The sequence below is a fragment of the Sphaeramia orbicularis genome, chromosome 5, assembly GCF_902148855.1.
Source record: "Sphaeramia orbicularis chromosome 5, fSphaOr1.1, whole genome shotgun sequence".
Classification (NCBI taxonomy): Eukaryota; Metazoa; Chordata; class Actinopteri; order Kurtiformes; family Apogonidae; genus Sphaeramia; species Sphaeramia orbicularis.
Genome location: NC_043961.1, coordinates 37,219,334 through 37,244,408, shown reverse-complemented (window position 1 = coordinate 37,244,408; position 25,075 = coordinate 37,219,334). Strand labels below are relative to the sequence as shown.

General features: G+C 36.2%; 1 protein-coding gene across 2 annotated transcripts in view; it reads right to left on the bottom strand.

The window, feature by feature from the left end:
* The window catches only part of LOC115420093 (semaphorin-3D), a 132,121-nt gene that overhangs the window by 65,259 nt on the left and 41,787 nt on the right, over positions 1–25,075 (bottom strand). Inside the window, exon 2 of one of the 2 annotated variants that reach the window (XM_030135319.1) lies at positions 10,860–11,130. In XM_030135319.1, the coding sequence (XP_029991179.1) occupies positions 10,860–11,046 (187 nt within the window). In that variant the 5' untranslated portion in view covers positions 11,047–11,130. The remainder of the gene's footprint in view (positions 1–10,859; positions 11,131–25,075) is intronic. The other variant, XM_030135320.1, reaches the window with a different exon arrangement.

Genomic DNA, 25,075 nt, shown 5'->3' with positions numbered 1-25,075 from the left:
TTGGTTGATGTTTTCATTCATTTAAACCAAATAAAATTTAACAGATTACCTATGGTGATAAATTAAATTAATTTCAGACTTTATCTAATAATGAGAGACACGCTTTAAACAGACGACATGCGTACTGCAGTTGTACATGTGTGTGAGCAGCTGTCAAAATTACATCTGAATATTTGTACATATATACACATATCTATGCCAGTTCTGCTGTCTGGCTGACCAGCTATCAAAATAAGAGATAGAGATAACACACTGTGGGTTCTGCACTGTCACAGCTATCATTTTTTGTGCTTTTACATTTTTGTGTGTGTCTGTGTGCATATTTGACCAATTTCCCATCCCACAGTCCCACATGAGGTCAGTGTGTTTATGTTGGATTAATTCCACATGCGTGTCAAAACTCCCCGTCAAAAACTAACGGCAGGAAGAAGACTTGTCAGAGAAGTTCAATGTACTCTAAACCAACAGAGACGGCCAGCACTGTAACAATAAACCCACCCAGAGCGACCCAAATCACACACTGACACACTTACACATTTACATTTGACTCATGGTCAAATGTAGTCAAAACATACATGTGTCCATCCGGGAGTCACTCCGAATGGAAATTTAGGAAGTTGATTGGTTTAACCTGCCTGAAACACCAAACATTTTAAAGACTTCACAACTACTTTAATACATCTGAAATATAATAAATATGTAGCTGATACATAGACTTTGTATAAGAAATGCCAGTGCTACCATGATGTCATTCAATGGTTTCTGAACAGCAGATTTAAAGCTAGGAATTGATATTTACGGTCAGAAGTGACCGTATTTGGACAAACAGCAGACCTGCAGGAGTGTGATGGATCATGGGTGAACTTAATATAAGTACTACCTGACTGACAAGGTAAAATAAACTTCAACATCAACATCATCCAATTCAATATCCTGCTTAAACCGTACATAATTATCAGATGGATGAGCCATGACGTAACCCATTCATTTCTGAGATGCCATTATGAAACTAGTAGTTTGCAATTTAGCCACTATCATGTTGGTTTTTGGAGTTGTAAGTGACCATATTTGGCTAAAAGGGGTGGAGTTGCTGGTGATGAAGGGATCATCTGCAATAGGTCAGAGGTGAGCTGATGCTAAACACTAGCTTATGCCGCGTTTCTACTACATGGTATCGGCTCGGCTCGGCTCGACTCGACTCTGCCTTTTTGCGTTTCCACTACAAAAAAGGACTTGGAATCTGGTACCTGGTACTACTTTTTTGGTAAAACCTTCGCCGAGTTTCCAAGACTGGGGACCAGATACTAAAATGTGACATGTAAACACTGCAGACCACTGACTGGTCAGAGAGTCATCTCTCTGACCTGCTGTTTTACATAAAACAGATGCGGAAGTTTACAGTAAATATAGCGATAGGTTAATCCACATGATTACAGCCCGCAAAACTACACCAAGGTTTGTCGAGGAGGTTCAGACATAAAAATTCAGCGTGAGCTTAACAAGAGAACACAAAACGAGCAAGTTTCTCAGCAACTCTCTAAGCAGATGACACGGAAGTAACATCGCTATGACATCCAGGTACTGTAAAGTCAGTAGTATCCTGTAATGGAAACGGTCTCCAGAAATAGGACCTGGTCCCAGAGTTGAGCCGAGCCGAGTTGAGCCAGTTCCATGTAGTGGAAACACGGCATTAGTGACATGGTAAAACTGTGAACTTCATCACTGTTGAACGTAGTCATTTTACAGTCTGTTAGTGGAGCCTGTTAACTACAACTACAGTGCAGCTGTTTGTCAAGAAAAAATGGATTTATTAAATAAACCGAAACAAACAAAGTCATGTAAGTTTGTGTTTGACCTGAGATCTTATTTATAGAGGTATAATATAGGGATTGACGACTAGATCATGTATAAGAGAGTCCAAATAAAATGAATGAAACCAAAATGAGCCCTGGAAAAAAATTACTGACTCAGTATTCTTTGAGAGAAGTTCAATGTAAGTCTGTGGAAGCCCTAGCTTTTGGAGCCAATCCCCTCCATCTGTCTGGTATTACAACTTAAAAATACTGTTTACTTAGAAATAATCATAAATCCTAAATAATACATAAAACAAGATTTTTGGATTTACAGTGAACATTAAGGTAACAACATCTCAATTACATCATAAAATTCACAAGTTTCGAAGTCAACAGACACGCCCTGATAGCATTGTGAGACTGTATTTTGGCACAGCTGCTAAAAAAGACTCACTAACACACCAATGTTAAAACAGCATCACACTAGTCATAAACTGAAATTGAAAATTACACAAAGGGGAACTTCCAATACGACAACAATTTATTGCAAGGGAGATATTTGTGGTTTTAAAGGATTTTGTGGCAATCCACCCTATAGTTGCTGAAATACTTCACTCAGGGCCAATGGGGATAAAGAGTAAAAAAAAAAACAGTTTTCAGCGTCTTTAAAAAGCCCTTACAAACAGAGCCTAAATGAATTTATTTCTGCTTTTTTGTACTACCATAAATACTGCCTTAAGAAGCAAACAGAAGCCTGAATGCAGATGTAAGTTTTATAACTGAAAAGCCATAAATCTATGACTATAAAGATGAGTATAAAGATGAAGTTGAATGCTTTCAGAAGTTGGATGAACAAAAATGAACTCCTGGATGATATTATGAAACACATTTTGAACCACACGCAAGAAACATACTCTTGTGAGTGCACCTGCATTTGCTTAACTTAACTGCGATCATGTTCATATTTACGATTTGCATGTGGGTGTGTGTGTATGTGTGTGACAGGCAGATAAGACTGCTTATGTATGTCTGTGTCTCTTGTGCTTTGATACATTTTTCTTAACGTGAGAACCAAAACCTTTGCGCATGTGTCAACGTGTGAGTGTACGCAGCTCCAGGAGAGATGATAAATGACTTGGGTTTGAACTCACTCTGATCATTTACTTATGCACTCTATAAAACACAGCAGATTGCTCTCATTTGTTTCTTCAGACCACCAGTCAATACTGTTTCTTGACCCTTTCAGAACCATAAATGTCTTCATCTTTTTAAGGGCCTCTATGCAGAATTAATATTACAAACTCAGAATCAGAGGAAAGTCAGGTACCAGAACACACTTAGGACTATAAAAACCACCAAAGAATCAATGCTGTGCATCCACAGACTGTATCATTCACTGAATAAAGTATAAAGCTCAGTGTTTACATACATGAGTATTATGGTATCTTCAAGTTTTCTTCTTCAAACTAAAACTCTTATTTTGACAGTTGTTCAAAATAAAACTGTGTTGTATGTGTCATATTCTTTATGTGCTGCGACAGCTGATAGTTTACATTATAGCTCTGTTAGCTTAGTTCTGTTTTAGTGAGAAAACCACAGTAAAACCACAAATCACCGCCATTTTTTGCATGGCTTATGTTGTCCGTATCTGCACTAAAGCTCTGTTTGGAATCGTCTAAACAAGGTCAGAACTGTTATAGTTGATTCTGAGCCGTGGATTAACAAACAGTGAACTTAGTAAAGATAATAACATCACATAATAACTTTATACCTTCATAAGCCCCATAATCAAACTCAGTCATGTAAAAGAAAAGCTGCCATTTCTGCATCAAACTCCATTCTTTTAATGTAGAGCTGTGTCCAGTGGTGAAAACAACAACAGTGTTACTAGCTTTTATCATTGTCACTATCTTTGACACTAAAAGTTGTTTCTTTGAGGTTCTTATCCAATCTTGTCACTTTCTCATGCTTTGGTCAAAGGCCCTTTGGTTTTAGATTTCATCATCATGGGAGACCAGCAAAGTGACTCACTACTCCCTCTAGTGGTCAAACAAATCAGGCAGACATTCGGTGTAGATTCAGTTCATACCTCCTCAATACATTAACAACTTCAGAGCTATTTATTCTAAACACTGTAATATTTTCAAATACTAATACTTTTAGGTTATATTTTAACAACTGAAAGTAAAAATACTACATATAACCTCTTTAAACTTAACAAAGTGCTTAATCCAACAACAATAAAACTCTTCTACCAATCATAATCAAATTGTTTTTGAGCTTAAACTACATGAAACCTTATATTGTATTTCAACACAAGGTGGATATTTAAGTATTCTGTAACTGTCTTTTTTTAATATTATTTGCCACTTCTTCTGACAACAGCAGGTTTGTTTATAGAGGACCCACACTAATATTATGTGCATATCAATGTAATGAAATAAAAATTAAAGAAGCAAATGTAAATAAATGTGTTCAGTTCATTCAGCCACTGTGTGTTTTGCCTTCCATGTGCATCTGTCTATTAGTTCCTGTTTGTTTACTTCAGATTAATGATGATTGTTACCCTATTACACACACTCCCACACTCACACTTCTCTTTAAACAAGCTAATAGAGTGTGTCTCCCTGCAGGATGAAGGCTGTTCACCGTGGATTCCTGCTCAGGTCAGACAATGGGTCACCAGTGACGCACACATTCTCTGCATGTGTGAAGTGTGTAAGTGTAGGTTTGTTTGTTAGAGAAAGAAAAACAAGGCGACAAAAGAGACACACAAAGACAAAAAATGTAAAAGATGGTTTGTTTGTGAACCTAATGTTGCAGATCATAGAATCCACATATCTTTGCAGGCATAAGGTTTGTGTGTACGCAGCCCCTGAAGCTCCTGTCTGAATGTCTACCTTATTAAATCTTAATAGTCTCTACACAGCAAGAGAACCAAGTCTTACTTCATTAACAGGAATTCACTGCCTCATTTTACTGCCATAAAAACTATTACTGCTACTGTGAGGGCACTTACACACATACACACACACACACACACACACACACACACACACACACACACACACTTCTCTCACTGTTTTCTGTAATCCAGGACATAAGTTTATGACATCATGAGATTTGCTCCAAAATAGACACCGGCTCTTTATGGAAAAATGGAAAACAAGGTCAATTGTTCTCAGGGGAAAACAATGACTGTAGACAAAGGAAGTCAGTGTATTTGAGGAGTGTAAAAGGAAAAATAATATTGTGTTTCATCACACACACAAGCTGCACACGTTTTTCGAAACCACTTCCAATGTGATGACACACTGATGTACGCTGGACCAAAAAGTATGTTTCTCACACAACATAATAAGAAAGGAAAACATAAATAGATACTTTTAAGCATCACAAACACTTTGATATACATGTTTGAGCAAGACTTTTTTTCTTTAAGCATAGCAGATCAGTATGTCAGCAAGTGAACAGAACAGAACAACCTAATTTCATTTTTATTTAATCAATTCCAATTCGGATCGATTTATGGTTTGAAATAACACAATATCTTTTTCTGCAGGAGCTGAAATCAGGGTGAAAAAAGCAGCCTTTCTGTTTTCTGCAACTTTCTCCTCTCAGTCCAAATCAAAGCATGAAATATTTAATGCCAGTTTATACTTTTATAGAAAAGTGAAGCCACTTGTCTAAACTTCTATGTCAACCCACAGAGCAGAACAGTAGAGTCATGTACAGATCGATACTTACAGCTGTCAATTACATATTTAACCCCATAACTGTCTTTAAATGTTTCAAAAAGATCAGCACAGTTTTTCTACCACTTGAAAACACAGGTCCTCTTGCATCCTCTCAGAACACCTGAATAACTATATGGTGAAAGGTAAATATTAGGGCTGCATGATATTGGGAAAAACTGACATTCCGATTTTTTGTAAATCTGTGATATATATTGCGATATTAAAAAATACACAGGAGTATATAATAGCTATATGGTGCCAACATAAATGGTCAAACAAATTAGTTGTGTTACCTGTCATTGTGGCGACAGGTGGAAGGCACTGTCGGCACAGAACTCGTGTTTTAGTATCATCCTTCTTGTAGCCAAAATAACTCCAGATAACTGACATTGCTTTTCTTTTTGGCGCTAAGTCTTTGTTTTTGGCACCAGTATATTTTCATTCAAAACATATGAACTAAATATGTAACAGACAATTCAGTTTTTCATGGGTCCAACTTTTGGTTCCATCCCGACCTCTCAACAACCAGGATGTTTGACCCAGGACAGTTTATTAACCTCATCAGGATTTTAGGGGTGCAACTAATTGGCTGGAAATCTTATTTGTGGAAAAAAGACGCGACAGAACCACAACATAATGTAACCCATCATATGGTTAAGCATGTAGCTGGGTTATGTGACCTAAAGGTGAATTACAGTGAAATATAATTCTTCATTTGGAGTTGAGACAGCTCTGTGAGAAGCACTGATTCCAAAGTCAGTAAGAACTTTCATGCTAAATATTGTATTCGTGCCAAAATCTTGTCACTATATCAATCATTTCCAGACGTTTTGCTCCAACTCTGTCACAAGAACTGAATTGTAGAATCCAGCACAGTTGCTGTTTGGCTAAATCCATTCATCCATCCATTCATTCATTCAGCTCACTGTTCACTGGACAAACATCTCACTAAGCACCGCACAATGAAACCAGCCTCCCTGAACTAATTACTGCTGGATAGGAAACAGTTGTTGGCTTTCCTGGTGTTACTGGTTGCCAAGGGGAAATTAAGTATTTGGAAAAAAGTGTGTTAAAGTGACTGAAAGAGGACAGATGACTTCATGGATGTGTGACTGCAGTCTCCATCTGTGTCTACGAGCGCCTTTTCATTTTTGTCATGTGAGACACATGCAGACCTTTAAACTATGACAAAACTTTTTGAGTTTTTAGGACATTTTATGGATAAGATCCAATTGTTGCACAAGGAAATGTTTTTTTTGCTTTTTCATAGAAGTACTCTAGTAGGTCAGTTTTCTACATTGTGCTCTGTGTCCTGTTTTTTCATTGTTTTTGCTCTGCTTTCTAGTATGTTTTGATTTGAGATATAACATTTCTACATCCTATGACTTACAGACAAAACATTCTGGACCAAATGCAGGTCAGTTATATGACCTCAGTCAAACAGAGCATGCCTTGCTCACTGTGGATAAGACATAAAGGTAAAAACTAATTAGAAATAAAGATGGAGTGAAATGTGCTGCAGTGCAGATCTTCCGAAGGAGCACTAGGGAAGGTATATAGTACAAAGTGTCAAATAAATACCTAGGAAAAAATGTGTGGTCACATGACAAATGATTGGCGTGCTTAAATAATGATGGTCAGGAAGTGCATTTTGGAGTTCGATGGGTCAGTCACTCTGTTACTCTGTCTGTCTCATGAGTTTATTCCCATTCCTATTCTGCAGAAATTCCCTATCACATTACTTTAATCTGTAAACACCCAAACAGCTACTGGTGACCAAAACCATTGACACCTGTGGATTGACTAATCCTATCAATACATGTACATAATTGGAGTAAAATGCAGTTTTTCATCTTTTCATGGTCATCAGATGGTCACCCATTTGGACGTTCAGAGGCTCCGTAGTGAACGTGGAAGCACTGCTATCTTCTACAACATTGATTCATCAGTAGAAAAACTGTCATTTATCACCAGTTTGATCAATGACAGTGGATGGAGACACTTGTTTTATGTTCAGTTAATGATATCTTTGCTGATAAAAATCACTTTTTCTTCAGTTTTCTCTGTTTTTGATATAATAACCCTCAAGTTTAATCCAAGCTTCAGGGGTGGCCAACCCTGGTCCTGAAGAACCACTATCCTGAATGTTTTAGATGTATCCCTCTTCCAACACACCTGATTCAAATGATAAGCCTAACATCAAGCTCTGCAGAAGTCTGACAACGATCGTCAGGTGTGCTGGAAGAGGGAAACATCTAAAACATGCAGGATAGTGGCTCTCCAGGATCAGGATTGGCCACCCCTGAACCTGATCAGTGAATTAAATGTATGAAAATACCTGATTTACCCTTAAAAATGCAAAATGCAGAGAATAATATTATAATAAATGGTGATAAAACACTTAAGAAAAGTTAAATAGAGAGAAAAACTCATTTTTGTACTTGCCACAAAAGCATCCCCAGGTCTTTATAGGTTAATTTTGCTTGGAAGACTGGTCCACTGAGGACTATGAGTCAAACATACTGATAAAGTATTAACTAGTAAAATCTCTCTCTAAACACATTTGGCCCTCCAGTCTACTGAAGTAAAGAGAAAACTGTAAAACATCTGAGTGTTTGCAGTTTACAGATCGCACTGTAAACTAACAGACAATGTGATAAACACAGAAGGCCTCTTCAGAGTGGAATGAAGCATGACCTAAAATATCCCTTTAAAGCTGACCAATGGAAGCTGAAATCATTTGGCTTGGATTAATGCAGCTGAGGCTGTTTTCAACATTTATGGGCATCTGGGCACTTGTCAATACAGCATCATATCCCATGTTGTTAATCTGTTAATCTCTCTTTTTATTCATTTCTGATGCTATAATGAAGTGTTTTACTATGAAAAGAAAGTATCTGCTTTTAACATTATTTTTCCATGTCTGTTCAGGAAAAGAAAAAAGTCCTTTTTACTACATGTTGGAGGACATTTCTTTTGTTATAAAAACCTTCTGAATGCTTTGAACACCATCACAGAGACATTACTTCATTGATCTTTATGATAGTGTCATAAAGTTTCCTCCAGCTCCGGCAGCAATGCATCCGCTGAGAAGATGACTTTACCATTGGAAAACTTTAAACTGGATACAGACCTTTCTAAATTCAGACGTCATAACAGCAAAGAAATAATTGAACACATCATTTTCATCTGGGACTCAATCCAGTTTTGACTGTGCTTTGTGGTGGTTTTACTGTACGATGAATGATAGGAAAACAATGCGGAAGAACATTTGCTCATGGTAGAGAGAGAGATGTTGTTAGATTGAACTTTTTTTGCTGTTTGGGAGTGTGTGTTGCCTTTTCACTCAATTTGTCGCCAAATTCATCTATATTATGGGATGAAACAGCTTATGAAGTTCAGCAATTATATTAATGAAATAGAATAGAATAGAATAGAATAGAATAGAATAGAATAGAATATTGTTGTATTATTGTCATTGTGTGTACAATGAAATTAGAAGTGCTACTCCAGTCAGTGCAGCAATATTAACAAACACCAGAGCTGCAGAAATATATTCTTATTGAATATAAAATTATAAAAACTAAAAAGAAGATAAGAAAATATAATAAAAAATTGTACAATTTAACAAGGTAGCATAAGAATAGAGCTCAGTTGAATAAAAATAAAACTGGACAAAATATGAATAGAAACAATTTACAGTATTAACAGTATGTATATCTATGAACAATATTAACAGTATTTCATTTAGCCCACATTTTTATCTATGACAAAACTTCTGTCAGATTAGTGCTTGAATGGGTAAAGTTATAGGTAGCATAAAAGATAATGAGGGAAAACAACTATAACTGAGTTTTAAAGTAAAGAACATCAGTCCGAATACGCCTTCATTTAAACTGAGTAGAAGCATTGCTTTTATTTTTGATTTTATTTTGTCTGCAGACGTTATATAGTTCCTTCAAAAAACATTACACTCTTATGGTTTTCTACCACAAAGCAGCTGAATAAATGTGTTGAATAACAACAAAACTGATGAATGATTCTCATACTTAAGAACAAAAAATGGTGCAGAAAAACTAGATATTGATGACTGATGTTCTACTGCTGGGCATTACAGTTGGCAGATTAAAACAATAATTTTTCTACAAATTAGAACCAATATACAACTATATGAATATCTACATCTGTTCAATCTTCATATTTAAAATATATGTACATTCATTCATTCCTTTTCTGCTTAATGATCAGGAAGGCTGTGGGGGTGTCAGTCTACCCCTGCTACCAACAGATGGAGGTGGGGTTCACCCAGAACATGTCACCAGTTCATCACAGGGCTGACGAACAACCATTCACTCCCACATTTACTCCTGTGGCCTTTACATTGACTTATCAATATGGTGTATGTCTTTTGTGGGAGGAAATCAGAGTACGCAGAGAGAAGTGAAAATATATAGTATGTGGACAAACTACAGTATATTATATTTGAAAACTGTTATATCGTGAAAGTATTTAATGTAAATAAATATACAAATGTAACTATGGATCTTTCATATATGACATAAACCTAGACATCTTCATATATCCAGAGAATGTTGTACTGTATGTGATAATCATATTCGCCCTTATAGGTAACATAAAACTATAGGTCTCTCAATATATCTGTGTTATATCGTTGCTGTTGGGCAGAAACCTTGTAAGTCCATTTTTGGTCCTTTTTACCTCCGCCAAGGAGGTTATGTTTTTGCCAGTGTTGATTTGTCTGTCTGTCTGTCTGTCTGTCTGTCCATGTGCAAGATAACTCAAAAAGTTATAGACGGATTTGGATGAAAATTTCAGGAAATGTTGATACTGGCACAAGGAACAAATGATTAAATTTTGGTGGTGATCAGGGGTGGGTGGGTGGGTGGGGGGGGGGCACAGGGGGGCCCACTGATTGGCCTTGGCGGAGGTCTGCGCTCTCCGAGTGCTTCTAGTTTTGTCATAAAACAATTCTGTTGGTTAGTTTTCAGGTTGGCTTGACAGTTTTAGAAATATTTAACCAATGAATTGTGTTGAAAATGGCTTGTGACTACATCTCTGAACTCCATTCATTTACTTAAATTATACATTGTTTTCCCAGTTTCCCTTAAAAATAATCATTTTGGAAGAGGTTTCTACCTGACAGTGACAATATATCACATTTCCTTAGGGGATTTCAGTGAGTTTAATTTCCACTAAAAGACTCCACCAAATTGTAAACAGACAAGCAAAACTGCAATGTCTTCCTATTGCCAAACTGTTTTATTCCCTTGTTTGCGGTGCTGTGTTTCAGTCCTGATGTGTTTCTTACCGGTGTGGGAGAGCTGGAGCCGAGGCCCAGTTTGGCTCCAGGCTTTGGCATCTGCAGCGACAGTGGAATCTGCAGCCTGCAGCCACAGCAGTGGGAGGAAAAACACCATCAGCATCTGAAGACCTTCCACCCCCCTGGGCCCCCGTTTGCCTTCTGACTGCAGCGCTGCAGCACGAATCAGTGTCATCTCAGAGTGATCTTCACTGATCTGGACAGATGGATGAGAAGATATCAGTGCAGCTGGTCACATCACAGTCTGGGCTGCATTTAACTGGAAGAAAAGCAAAAGGGGAAAAACAGAATTAATGTTTTGTCAAGTTTCATCGAAGTGTGTTTTCAAATCTTTGCTTTTTGGTCTCATTCAATCATTTTGTTTTTCCTATGGTTCAATTCATTTACTACGGTATATTCTGCAACTTTGAGATAAGTGACTCCTATACACTACACATGTACAAAATCAGTAGTTGCAGAAACTAGTGGGGAAAGAAGTTGAGCTATTTAACCTCAGCAGTAGCATTTCAACATCTGGCATATTTTTGAGGGCTTTCTTTCAACATTATCTATAAATCTAATCAATTATCAAAAGAAACATCCTACATGTGGGATATTTGTTTGTGTGAGAGTCCCCATTTTTACCAGTTCAACAATCTATTAATGAAGCTAACTATTAAAAACAAAATCATACCAAGCAATGCACTTGTTTTAAAATAACTGTTGTATATTTTATAATGAAAGTGATGGTTCAAAATGTGATTTTTCACCAAGATGGACCAAAAAGCCCCGAGCCAAGAGCAACAAAAGAACAAAGACCTGAGGCCTGGGGTGTGAGTAATGATTCATATATGATAAATATGGAAATTTGTAGTTTAAGAGAGTCATAAATCCCACTACATTAAGTCAATATTAGAGCTAATATTAGAGGAATTCCACATGTTTACATTCTGGACTCAAACCAAAAGGCCTTACCAGCCTCTTAATATGAGTAAACACAAGCTGAAGGTACTTTGGCATCTATAAAACATTCCTAAATGTCAGTGATATACATATACTAGAAACCAGAGAGTGAGAAATGAAATACGATGGACAAAAAGCAGAGTTTGGAGCCTGAAATTGATTCTAAATAAAGTGAGAGATTTGGGTGATTTGAAGAGACAGACAACCCATCAGTAAATCATGTTTGTAAAGAATCTAAAAGCAGTTCAGACGTCGCTGAAACCTGCATCATAGTGAGTAAAAATGAGAAATGTATTTATTCAGCAAATAAAGTTTGGTTTTGTAGTAACTGGACACCAGAGTGAAACAGATTAAATCAGCTCTTTTCCAAAACAACTGGAATCTAATGCTCGAAGGTAAATCAGTTCACATTCCAACTGGGACTAATAAGTTTTGGGAGATCTGATGAAAAACAATCCAAACAAATCTAATCAAATCACTGCACATTTACAAAATAAACAGATTGAAGAACATGATGTGCATTTTCTGATTCATATTCCTGCCACACTATGAACACATCCTTCGCAGACACACCTGAATAAATCTCTACCAGACAGAAACAATATGGCTGCATTAACCCATAAAGACCCAAACACCCACCAGTGACTGAAATCATTTACTGATGTAAACTGTTAAATACCTGTTGATCCACTAATCCTATCAATACATTTAAATAATTGGTGTAAAACACAGTTTGTCATCTTTTCATGGTCATTAGATTTGACCCATTTGGATGGTCAGAAACTTCGTAGTGAACATGAAAACACCATCATCTTCTACAACATTGATTCACCTGTGAACCCACATATTTTGATAAATAGCAGTGGATGGAGACACTTGGTTTATGTGGTTTATGGTTAATGATAGACTTTACTGAAGAAGTTTCTGTGTTTCTGATATACAGTCGCAGAAAAAATTATTAGACCATCAAAAGTCATCAAAAACAATGTTTATGCAATCAAGTACTAACTCCTGTGTGTATCATGTCACAAACAGACAGAAAAGAAAACATGGAATGCCTAAAAGTACTGTTTTTGTCAATACAATGCCATAGCTATTGATGTAAGAACTTAAGTGATTTTGGTTATTATCAAGAAAACATGGAAAATGGCTAGATATCAGCTCTGAAATTAAACTCTGATGAGCTATTTTTGTTGTTATCATTATATTACCTACTGGTGTATGAGTATGTGTGTAAATGGGTGAATGTGAGGCCTTGTAAAGCGCTTTGGGCACCATGAAGGTGTATAAAATGCACTATATAACTTCAGTCCATTTACCATTTACCCTATTTGTCCAAACAAATGTACCTTTAGTTGTACCAGACATTAAAATGAACAAGAAATTGAAGGAAACAAAGGGTGGTCTAATAATTTTTTTCCCTGACTATAATAACCCTCAACTTTCAATCTGAGCTTTTATGAATATCTTAGTTTAGTGAATTAAATATAGTTAAACACCTGATTTTCACTGAAAAATGCAAAATACAGAGCATAATATTTGAATAAATGGAGGTAAATCACTTAAGAAAGATTGAAAAACAGAGAAAAAAATCATTTGGGAACTGCCACAAAAGTAGCACTGGGTGTTTATGGGTTAATGTGGGAATGTATTTCACAAGGGAAGCAGGTCAATTCATCATTTTATACCATGACATATTTTAGTGCTTGAAAATTTTTCAGCATTTTAGTTTGATGAATGGAAGAACCTGCTGAGAGAGGAAATACAGTTAGCTTGTTAGCAAGCTTGAATGCCCCTTTTCTTACATTAACTCAATAAAAATGCATAAAAAGAATAATATAAACTCTCCTTAGGATGAAAAATGTAGTCATTCGCTTGGATTATAATGTAACCATAACACCATTTCAGGTGTGTTGGCAAATACACACATGTTCCAGGAGAAACTGGCCATGTAATTATATCATAATTCATCATCATCGATCACAGCGACTGGCTGGCTAGCATCCTGTCAGCAGGTTTTAAAGAGCTCAACAGGTTGAAAAGACGCCTGCTGAGAGAAAAAACACAGTCTGAGAGGGTTAACTTGGCCGCTGTTATGTTTTCTACACATTTAGTAACAATACTAAGCAAAATATGACCGAATTCTTACCAGCAGTGAGATCATTCTACATCCTATCCTCTCACTTCTACTATAAATCTGAACCCTACACCTATTTACCATGTTCTGTATCGTTGTGGAAAGTACCTAATGACTTTGTGGTTGAAAGCCTTAAAGCTACGTAGCCAACACATGAAAACAACACAGGACTGAGGATGACTCATAATTACAGTCTTTAATATTCTGTCCCTAATAGAAGCCTCAGGATAAAACAACTATAAATTAAAAGAATTCTCCTCTAATTCCAGGTGATGACAGATTATCCTCTGCAGCACTTTGTGTTACCTTCAAAAACAGTGGATAGGACCGTAAAACACAAACACAGCAGGTTTCCTCTTGTTTGTGAATTCTGTCTGATTCATTCATTAAAAGCTAATAACTTTTTTTTCCCTTGCACTACACACTTTATGAACAAAATTCAATTGATGCATTAAAAGCTCACAATGAAACTAGAATAAGAAAAAGAGTTAAAATATTGTAAAATAAATAAATAAATAAATAAATAAGGTGAACCGAGGTTAGAAAGTTTGTGGCACAGGGCAGTGAGCAACATGAAGTCTGCAAAGACCATAAAACGATCATATTATATATTAAAAACATAACTAAAATACCATATTTCCATTATATTTTCCACATCTCTTAATCTTAACTTGATTTGCACTCCATTTAGTTCTTCTTTCATACTCCCCCACACTGGAGCCGACCATTAATCATGTGTCAAATTCTTAATATTCACAGCAGCAGCTTTTGACAAATAAACAAATGGCAGATTTATATGTAAACCTGACAAAGAGAACCACACACATAGAGAACAACTACAGGCCTGCATAGTAAATGAAAGCAGCGGATGAAAAGTTTAAGTGAGAATTTCTTTAAATAAACAGTTTGCATTAACATCTGAGCGACAATAAACCTGTCACTTCACAGTTAAATGACAAAATCCAGAAGAAAAAAAGAAAATGCTCATCTTTTTGTAACAAAACAACACACACATCAAGGCATCCATAACTGAATGAATGAATAATCAATCATGTATCTGCACACAGTTACACTGTAAAACACTATCTCTGACGACATCATATGTTTCACATCACAGTTGTTTATTTGTGGTCAACACTTGACTCGAGGAAACGACCTCCTCACAGATGTCAACATAGAGACAGACGAGGAACAAACTGTCTCTTCCGCTCTGCTCATCTGACATAGTGTGTGTGTGTTTGTTGAGGAAACTTGGGTGTGACAAGAGTCTCAAAATAAATCCCAGAAGACAAAATATCATCTGTTTCCTTCTTCTGTCTGTCTGTCGGTTTGATTTAAATATACATTTGAACATCTGACACAGAAAACACTGAATGAATAAACACTAAAACACACACACACACACACACAGAGGGCATCTTCACACATACATTATACTACAAAACACATACACAACTCTGACACATGATGTGTTAAAGGCAACTAGATAAGGAGAGTTGACCTGGTCTAAAAATACACATTTGTTTAGCTGTATTTCTATTTGGTTCAGTTCAGGTCAACTGCAGGTCACTGATAGTGATAGAACTGTAAGGGCATGAAAAAAACTATAAAAAATACTATTGAAATCCCAATATAACCAATGAACTGCAGTTTTTTTGTTTTTGTTTTTTTTAGACATACTGTATTGAAACATAAATGAAGCATTGAAAGGGGCTATGCAGGACCTAATCCATTCTAGCTTTCATATTCACATACATGCATTTCTAAGATGAATTAATGTGCAACTGAAACTACACAAGTGGGAATGAAAAAAATCTACGTATATGAAAAGAGAATGCATGAAGAGGGAAAATACAGTATGTAAAAGAAGAAGGTATTAATGCATAAAGCTGTGGTTTTGACCATAACTTTTTGCATGTGATTTATTTGCCAATAAAAGTCTCTTAAACGTATAAAATTCTTGTAATTGTTCTTTAATATACTCCAGAAACACATGGAAAAATCTAAAAATTCAATTCAATTCAATTCAATCAAAACAAATTGAATTGAATTAAATTCAATTAAGCAGCAAAGCTTGCAAAAACAAAATTTTCCTCATAAAAACATACTTGTTTGGTAAAACCTTCCAGCAAAAATCACAATAACTTTATCATTTTCAGTAAAAATGAAATACAAAGTGATCAGTCCCAACATGGGTCACATCACAGTCAAATATATGTCAACATAATTGCAAAAACAGTCAGTACATCGATCAATGTTAAAAATATTTGTTTGTTTGTTCAGGTTAAAGTTTTCAATTGAATCATGTAAAACTCAAAGAACAAAAAACAGCAAAGTGAGACTGATCTTTGACCTTGACTGAACAATAAATGTCCTTCTACTGACTTCCCAAATTCCCAAAGGACATAAACACAACATAACTGTACAGTGAGTCAAAAAAATGCTCTATAGCACACATACACATACATACACACACACACACACACACACACACACACACACACACACACACACACACACACACACACACACACACACACACACACACACACACACACAGCAGTGATTGCAGAAATCTGTTCAAAGTTCAATGCAATCACAGCTTTTTGACTTATCTTGCCAACAAGATTTATACACACGTAAACACACATATGTTTTTTGCAGGTGGTTGACATTGTTTAGAAAATGCTTCCCATGGTTATCAGTCTGACCCATTTTAATTTTCCCTTCCTGCTTCACTGAGGAGGGGGCCTAAACAATGAGTAAACACAACAAACTGTGTCAAGTCACGCCTGACCTTTATCACTAAAACGTAGGAAGAAAAGACACGATCACAGTATTTAATAGGATGAAAAGATGTAAAGACATATCAAATACAAAGAGAAAAGCAGTAATGAGACAGAGGAACGGAGATGGTGAATCATACCGACCCTCTGAACCTTCACAGCTCTCCTCAAAAAGGCCGTTTTTGCTCTTAAATGTCAACTTTTTGTGTTGAATTTCCTCTGTTACTCAAAAGAAAATGAATAAAAAACCCTAAAAATAACTAACAGACTATGAATCACTCCAAATCTCCAATGAGAGGTGTGAATGGCTTTTATAACAGCGTGAAATAAAACTTACAAAATAGTGTATTTTTTTTTAACTATATGGTGCATTTACAGTCCACACTCAAGTTATTTTTATCTGTGTGTAATTTGGTTGTATCTTGAGTAAATCTCCATGGACTCGCTGACCTTCTATTTCTATGGTTTCTATTTTGTTCTATAGTAAACCAAGATTGTCATTTTCCTTTGCCTAAACCTAACCATCCCTTAACCATAGAAAAACTTTAATAATACTCGACTGAGCTGAGGTTGTGTAACACGATAATTCAAGTGAATGTTCAGCAGAGACATTGGTAATGTGGTTTTATTCTAATTACTTCAGTGGTTGCCAAAAATGTCATTAAGCAAAGTTTCCCTATTGTGTTGTCCAACATTTTTTTGGTGTAGTCCAAAATATTTGACCATAGATTATTTGTGTGTCAACTTTAATAAATTTGAGATCCACTTGGAAATGTTGTGATTTGTTTCTGTAATTTGGAAACAATACCTGTGTGTCCTCCCAATGACTCATGGCTGCGATTCGTTAAACACTGGCTCATTTAATGCCATTTGTAAAGAAACGCAGGTTGAAGCGATCACTGCCACCGGAGCTGATGCATGATGGGAGGCACTGGCTGCTCCTGTTACGATACCACCGTATACACTTTTGACCTGCCTTGTAAAACGAGAGCCTCTGAATACTTCAAATGCTTTCTCTGACCTTCATCTCCTCGGAGTCCTCCGGAGAATAAAACCCAGCGTTTCTCGCTCCTGGACGAGGGATTAAGTAGTTTTATTATGTTTACAGGAAAATGAGGTGAAAATGTGGTTGGCCACTTGAGAGGAAGGTGAAAAATCTCATTTTAACTGCACGACTGATTTATCATCGCAGAGGCTGAGTGGAAGACTGTTTCCATTACTACCGGCCATTCTTCTTCTACCTTTTTTTTGTTTAATCCCCCTTATTTATGGCATGGATTTGTGATATCTCCCGTCTTCCTCCTCCTCACTGCGCCATATTTTTCACTTTTAATCCTTTTTACTCGTGTGCTTCCATCTGCCTTTAGTGTTTTTACTCAGCCTCCTCTCCTCCTTTCTTTCTTAATCCACTCGTCTTTCTTTTCCTACTCCCCTCTATCTTTTTTGTTGTCTTCTCTTTCTTCTTCCTCTCAATGATAAAATGACAAATTACCATCAGCGTCCTCTGCTCAATAGGAGGTGATAGTTTTACAACTTTTCTATGCTAACCCTCTAATCTTCACCATGATTTAATAACCTGCCTCCCCCTGATCCCTTCTATCATCTTATTACTTATACATTAAGTCTCTGTAATAATTCTCTCCTTTCTTAATGTTAATCTAATATACCTTTTTTCTTTAAGGCACTGTGTCATTTCTCTGTCAAGCACCATCTCAGTCATCTTTATTCATTTTCTTATATTATTAACTGCTTGGCCTGATCACTGTCTTCTTCTCCTATTGCACTGTATCATTATAGTAATAAAACATGTCGACACACAAGGACTAACTAAAATATAATTCTTTTGCTCTCATACAGATACCCTATCAAGATGAGTTTTGTAATGCTTTTCTTTTTTTATTGTCACTTATTAGCATTGATGCACCATTTTTAACCAAGAGTATTATACAAAACATGCATATATTACCCTGTTAAATGTAAAGTCATATACAAGAAAAGCACTCAGAGAGCGCAGACCTCCGCCAAGACAGATCTACCCTCCCTTGTGTTTGTTTGTTTGTTTGTTAGCAAGATAGCTCAAAAAGTTATTGATGGATTTTCATGGAATTTTCAGGAAATGTTGATACTGGCACAAGGAAGAAATGATTAAATTTTGGTGGTGATTGGGGGTGGGGGCACTGATCTGCCTTGGCGGAGGTCTGTGCTGTCTTTTCTAGAAAAGCACTCATAGAGCACAGACCTGACTTATGGAAACAAAATGGCAGCAACACATGCATAGAGATGCCGAAAACAGGTGTAACTCAGCTCCGGATCCAGTCAGCACCCTGGTACCTGACTGTACAGCTGTAAAACACCTCCAAGATTTATTCATAGCTGTGGGTGAGCACAGCAGAACAGCATTCTTGGTTTACTGATGGGGTGTTCAAGGTCACACAGACAGAGATCATTAGAACAGTGGAGTAAATCTTATAAAACAGCCGAGCGATCCGAGACTGGTCAAACAGACGTAATATGAGTTTTATGAGTGCATAAAGAATATACAATACTCCCTCGAACAAGTTCCCTTTTTAATATTTTAAAATTTGGAATAATGATCAACATGATTTGTAAGGGGTGTAAGAAAATATCAGTTCTGTAATATATTGCAACATTTCATTTTGCAATACTGTATTGATATTAAAAAAGTACCGTATCGATATTTTTAGGTATTTATTCAAATGCAGATATGGCATTTTTGTTTTTTGTTTTTCTTTATTGTTTATATCTTATGTATTATTATTTAACACTGTTTTATTAGATAATGGTTATTTGACTCATCCTAAGAGCACTTTTTACCTTCTGAGAGGCAGATGTTAGTTTCTTTGGAAACTAAGAGACTTAGAAAAATGTTGTGATATAGCATTAGATCTTGTTGTGATCAAATGAAAATGTGTTTAGCATTTGTACATATTTCTGGTGTAATTCAATTCTTCCAGGAAATAATCTAAAAAAAAAAAAAAAAAATTGCCTTTTTAACAGTATCATGATATATCGTGATATATTGTGTCGTGATCCTAGTATTGTGATTTGTATCGTATCGGCAGATTCTTGCCAATACACACCCCTAATGATTTGGCTTTTTTTTTAATAAGAATTTCCAATAAAAACTGCTAAATAAGTGTAATAACAAAAGCAGTTATACTTGAGTGTTTTTAACAAAGCACCAGAAGAATCTGGAGTCTCAAACACTTTAGATTGAACATCTGGAAGTCAGAATATAGAAGCGTAAATAGGCAGCAGCTTTAATGATTTCTAACCTATGGACACGCTCCCTCCTGAGCCACAGCCACTGCTCCGTTAATAAAGGCATATTTTATTCCTTCTTCAGATCTTTACTTCAGAGGAAAATGCTTTTATTTCTTTTCCAACACGTACTCGTACTGAAATGAATGCCAGTGACTCCATTAACAGCATGTAGGAGTAACTCACTGGTTTTCAACAAAACAGCTTTATACTGTTACAATGCCATGGTTACAGTTTGGTCAGACACAGAACTGGATTTGGTTTAGCACAAGACTAAAATAAAGACAAAAAACCTCCTTCTATTAAGCAGTTTATCCTTGTAGAACAGCGTTACCAGTCACTTAGACATAAGATGATCTGGGGTACGTCTAAACATTCCTACACAAAAGGATGGAACTATGAATTAATCACTCGAATGATCTGAAAATGGTTTCAACAGGAGGATAGGCTCTTTTTATACAAATAAAAAAACATGAAAATGTCATCCTTTAATGTTAATGTACTTAAAGCTACAGTGCATAAATGCCATAGTCACCTTTCAGAATATTGTAATTGAACTTGTCTGAGAGGAGTCAATAATTCTACACACTTTTATAATCTTACAATTGGATATGTAATTATGTCTGATATGGGAATATATGAGAAATTAGTTGACAGTACTGATGCATTCATTAAAATTTGATTTTCTGACTGAGTGTCAGTGATATCTATCTATATCTGTCTGTTAAGGCTGACATCAAGGTACCATAAACATCATTTCTAGGTCCAAGTAATTACCAACAGAAGAGCGTGTATGCTTGTCTACTATAACTTATTTCATAATGACACAAGTTAGGGTTCATTTCATTCAGTTCAGTTCATTCATTCTGTGGTAGATCACAGTTTTAATTGCCTTAAATATTATCTAGGCTCCTGGTCGTTTTGCAGCGGTACATTGCTTCACTTTATGTTCGGCTGTAGGTGTTGAAATAAATTGTTAATTGATAGGACTGACAAATAAAACACAATGCGTGAAGATGTGAAACACCTCATAAAATCCTGATTCTATATCAGAGGAATTCATAATGAGCTGCGGCCTTATGTACAAACAGTGTATATGCATTGAAATGCTGTGTATGCTATGTTCCACTCACACCTGTCGGGATGTACAAAAAATCCACATTCCATGAAAATGTGCGTACCAGGTTTTACTTTCAACCTGCTTTGAAAATGTGCAGACCGCCAAGTATACTCAAATGACAAGGTAATGAAACTCTCCAATATCCACCAAAACATGTTTGCACAAAATTTTCGTATTTGAAATCTATATTTCTTTACGGATTTGAGCAATTATGATTTACACTTGGATAACAAAATAAAACCACATTTAACTTAATTTCTCCACATATAATACACCTTAAAACTGATCGCAACAACCTAAATCTCCAGTAAACAAAAAAAAAATTCCTCTGCTTATGTCATGTAATGATACTAAGGTCCATAGGAACAAATGTATACACAGCTTCATACTTGTGAAAATTTCTGGCTGCGTGTACTTTCCCACTTTCAGGGATTCGCCATGTTTCAGTATGAACGATCCACCATCTTTCATTCATAAGGCCCCCCGATGCACTGGGATCTAGCATTAGTTGGCAAACATGCTAACAGTAGCTAGCACCAAATTTTTTTTTCTCTCGTGTGTAAGACTTGTAACTTTAATCAACTTTATCCACTTCTTCTGATTATCATCACATGGAAATGACAAGTGCATATCAGACATTCAGGGACACAGATATATTGTAAACTGAATAGAGAGGATGAACTAAAGTTGACACAGAAATAGGAAATGATGTCACAACTTAACAAGCAGATAAGAAGTTCCGTATATCTGTTAGCTCCCATTACCTTTAGAACTCAATATCTGAGGAACACTTTTAAATATGTACCAAACCTTCACCCTGACTCAAAAATGAACTGAAAAGGTTTGAGAGGTCAAAGGTCAAAGGTCAAGTTTGTCGTGACCTCATGTGACACACCTTTGGTCATAACTGTGAGAACAGCACAAACAGATTATGATGCAAAGATAGCAGACACATCTGACTGAACTTATGGTTCTTGTTTTATATTTATATTAAATTCCACAGCAGTAAAATCTGATGGTAAATTACAAACATATTTTTCTCAGGAGAAGGAATAGACACATTCTTGGTTCATGTAATAAGGCAGAGCCCAGGTAGATGCAGCTGATAAAAGTAAATCTGCAGCAGGAAAAACATAACCTCATGCAACTTCTCTGATTTACTTCATTTTCTTGTTGGCAGACACCACTGACGTGTTAAGGTGAAAATATTGACAAGGCAAACAGATGTGGAACAAAAGAGCAGAACATAGAAACCGAGACCACTCTGTTTCATATAAAAACTTCCTCCATTCTTTTAAGTTTCGTGTGGTGCTCCTTCTTTATAAAAACATTTAAAATTATTCACTTACCGATGTCTTATTCAATAACCACTGTTCTGTTTTTTTCTAGTTTCTCGTTTTCATACTATTTCATATTGTATTGGATGGAGGTATTTTCCTAAATAGCTGAAACCAATAAAAAAGTGATCTTATTTTCCCCCAGTATGTTCACATGTCACCAGAGGAATAATGCAATACTATCAAAAGCCTACCTGAAGCAGGAAACGACCTCATTTCCACACTGGGAGCCCTAACATTCATATGTTTTTGGTAAAAGCATTTTCAAAACATTGGCTCTTGTGTAGAAAATGTGCGAAACTAATGTAGGTAATGGATATATGTAAACCCTCTGGTATCAGAGAGATGTGAGTGCAACCTGAGTCATAATAAATATGAATGACTCACTTATAGGGCATTTTTTTCTCTGAGGAGAAAATTGCAGCATTCTTGATTCTGAGTCAAAACACATAAAAAGCTCATTTGGATGAAATTTAGTGCAGCAGTAATAGACATATATACTACAGTGGACACAGGCCTGCGGCTGGCGCATATTTTTAAGACAACTAATGCGTGTTTGGGTAAAGCTACAGGCATTAAATTTAAAGCATCACAGCTGTAGTGTAACCAACATAAAGTCTCTGCTTGTCAGATTGTTTTGGTACACCAGCTGTGGCACTAGATTTAAACCAAACACATACCATTGGGCAAAACTGTCTACTGATCTAAAATGTTTAATATCTGTTGATTCACTAATCCTATCGATACATGTAAATAATTGGTGTAAAATGCAGTTTTTCATCTTTTCATGGTCATCAGATATGACCCATTTAGATGTTCAGAGGCTCCGTAGTGAACATGGAAACACTGTCATCTTCTACAACACTGATTCACCAGTAAAACTCATGGAGTTGGATCAATGACAGTGGATGGAAACTTTTGATTTTGTTTAGTTGATTCTAATTGTGCTGAAAAAGACACTTTTCCCTCATTTTTTTCTGATTTGATCCAATAACCTTTAAATTTACTTTGAGCTTTAATGAACATCTACATCATCAGTGAATCAAATATAGGAAAATACATGATTTAGAATGAGAAAAGTCAAAATACAGAGAATAATATTACAATAAATGGTGATAAATCACTTAAGAAAGGTTAAATATACAGAAAAATGCATTTGGGAGCTGCCACAAAAGTACCACTGGGTCGTTATGGGACAAGACAAATTAAAATTAAATGGAAAAAAAAGTTTTGTTTTTAATTTAATGGACTCTGGTCTATAAGGGAGTCAAAAAACCAGATGACATTACTCTTCTAACGCCTCCACACTGAACAATAGACCCACGAAGTCTGGTTTTCAGTATAAAACAGTACATTTGGCTCATTTCTGGCTCAAGTGTCTCTGCAGTAGTCGTGTTTATTGGCTCCAGCTCCGATCAGCAGTGATGGAAATACAACACCTGGGTCTATTTTTTCCAGTTAGTCTATGATGTGCGTCATTAGGTACAAGTTCCATCCATCTCTGCTGAAGCAGTGCTGGAAAGTCATCTGCATTTAGTGTGAAGGATGGATTGAAATAAAAGACAGTAATATTGTCAGTGGCCTGTAAGATGCTTTCTACAGTTGTTTCATGGTGTTGAAAACAAAACACAGTCTCCTGTTTTCAGCCTGTTTATCCCCCTAAAAACTCTGACTTCCACATTAATCTTTGGTTAAGATTTTAATCTCACAGACATAGTAGGAATATCAAACACACTTACAATGTGCAGATACTATCAACAGTGCTCTGGACATCAGTTTGATGCTCATTAACTTCAACACGCCATCATCCATCACCTCACTCAGAAATGAAATATAACTACAACTGAACTCCAACATTGATCTCATGTAATATAATTTAATATTCATTTTATCCATGACAACCATGTGAGATGTGATTCAGTGATTGTTTATCAATAAAACATGCTCACCAAACTATGCAACCACATTACAACCACTTGTCTTCAACTTCAGCCTTGGCTAAGACTATAAAAGAGTAGCTGAGACAGATTTATCTAGATAACAAAGCAACACCGTGCTTAAGAATGAAAAGCATTTAGTGCAAAATACGTCGGACGGGGCCTATAGTAATTCCTATTGCTCCCTGGGGTTAGTAAAGCTAATCCTCAGGCCTGTTTCATGGCTCTGAGATATGACTTCAGAGTCATCGTGAAAGACGTCAGACTCTCCACAGGAAAGCAAAACAAAATTCTTGAATCCAGGACAAGAGTGAGAGTGATGGCGAAACTTTCCAAAGTTTTGTCCTGGAAGGATGTGAACAAAATAAGACTGGCTCTGACAGAAATATGGATGATACACTGGGTAATAATTAATAAAACTCCCACTACAAAGACCAATTATTTGTAATCAGCACTGTGTTCAGAGCAAGAAGGCAAAGAAAATATAAGTCAGTTATAAGAGAAATGGTCTGCCTGATTCTATCGAGAGGAAACTGGATGTTTATTCAACTAAAAACATACTTTTATATAATAACAGTGATTTCAGGCATGTGTCCATTCATCATTAAAGCATCTCAAGGAAATTAGAGTTACTGGTGCTGCTTGAATCTCAATGATATACAG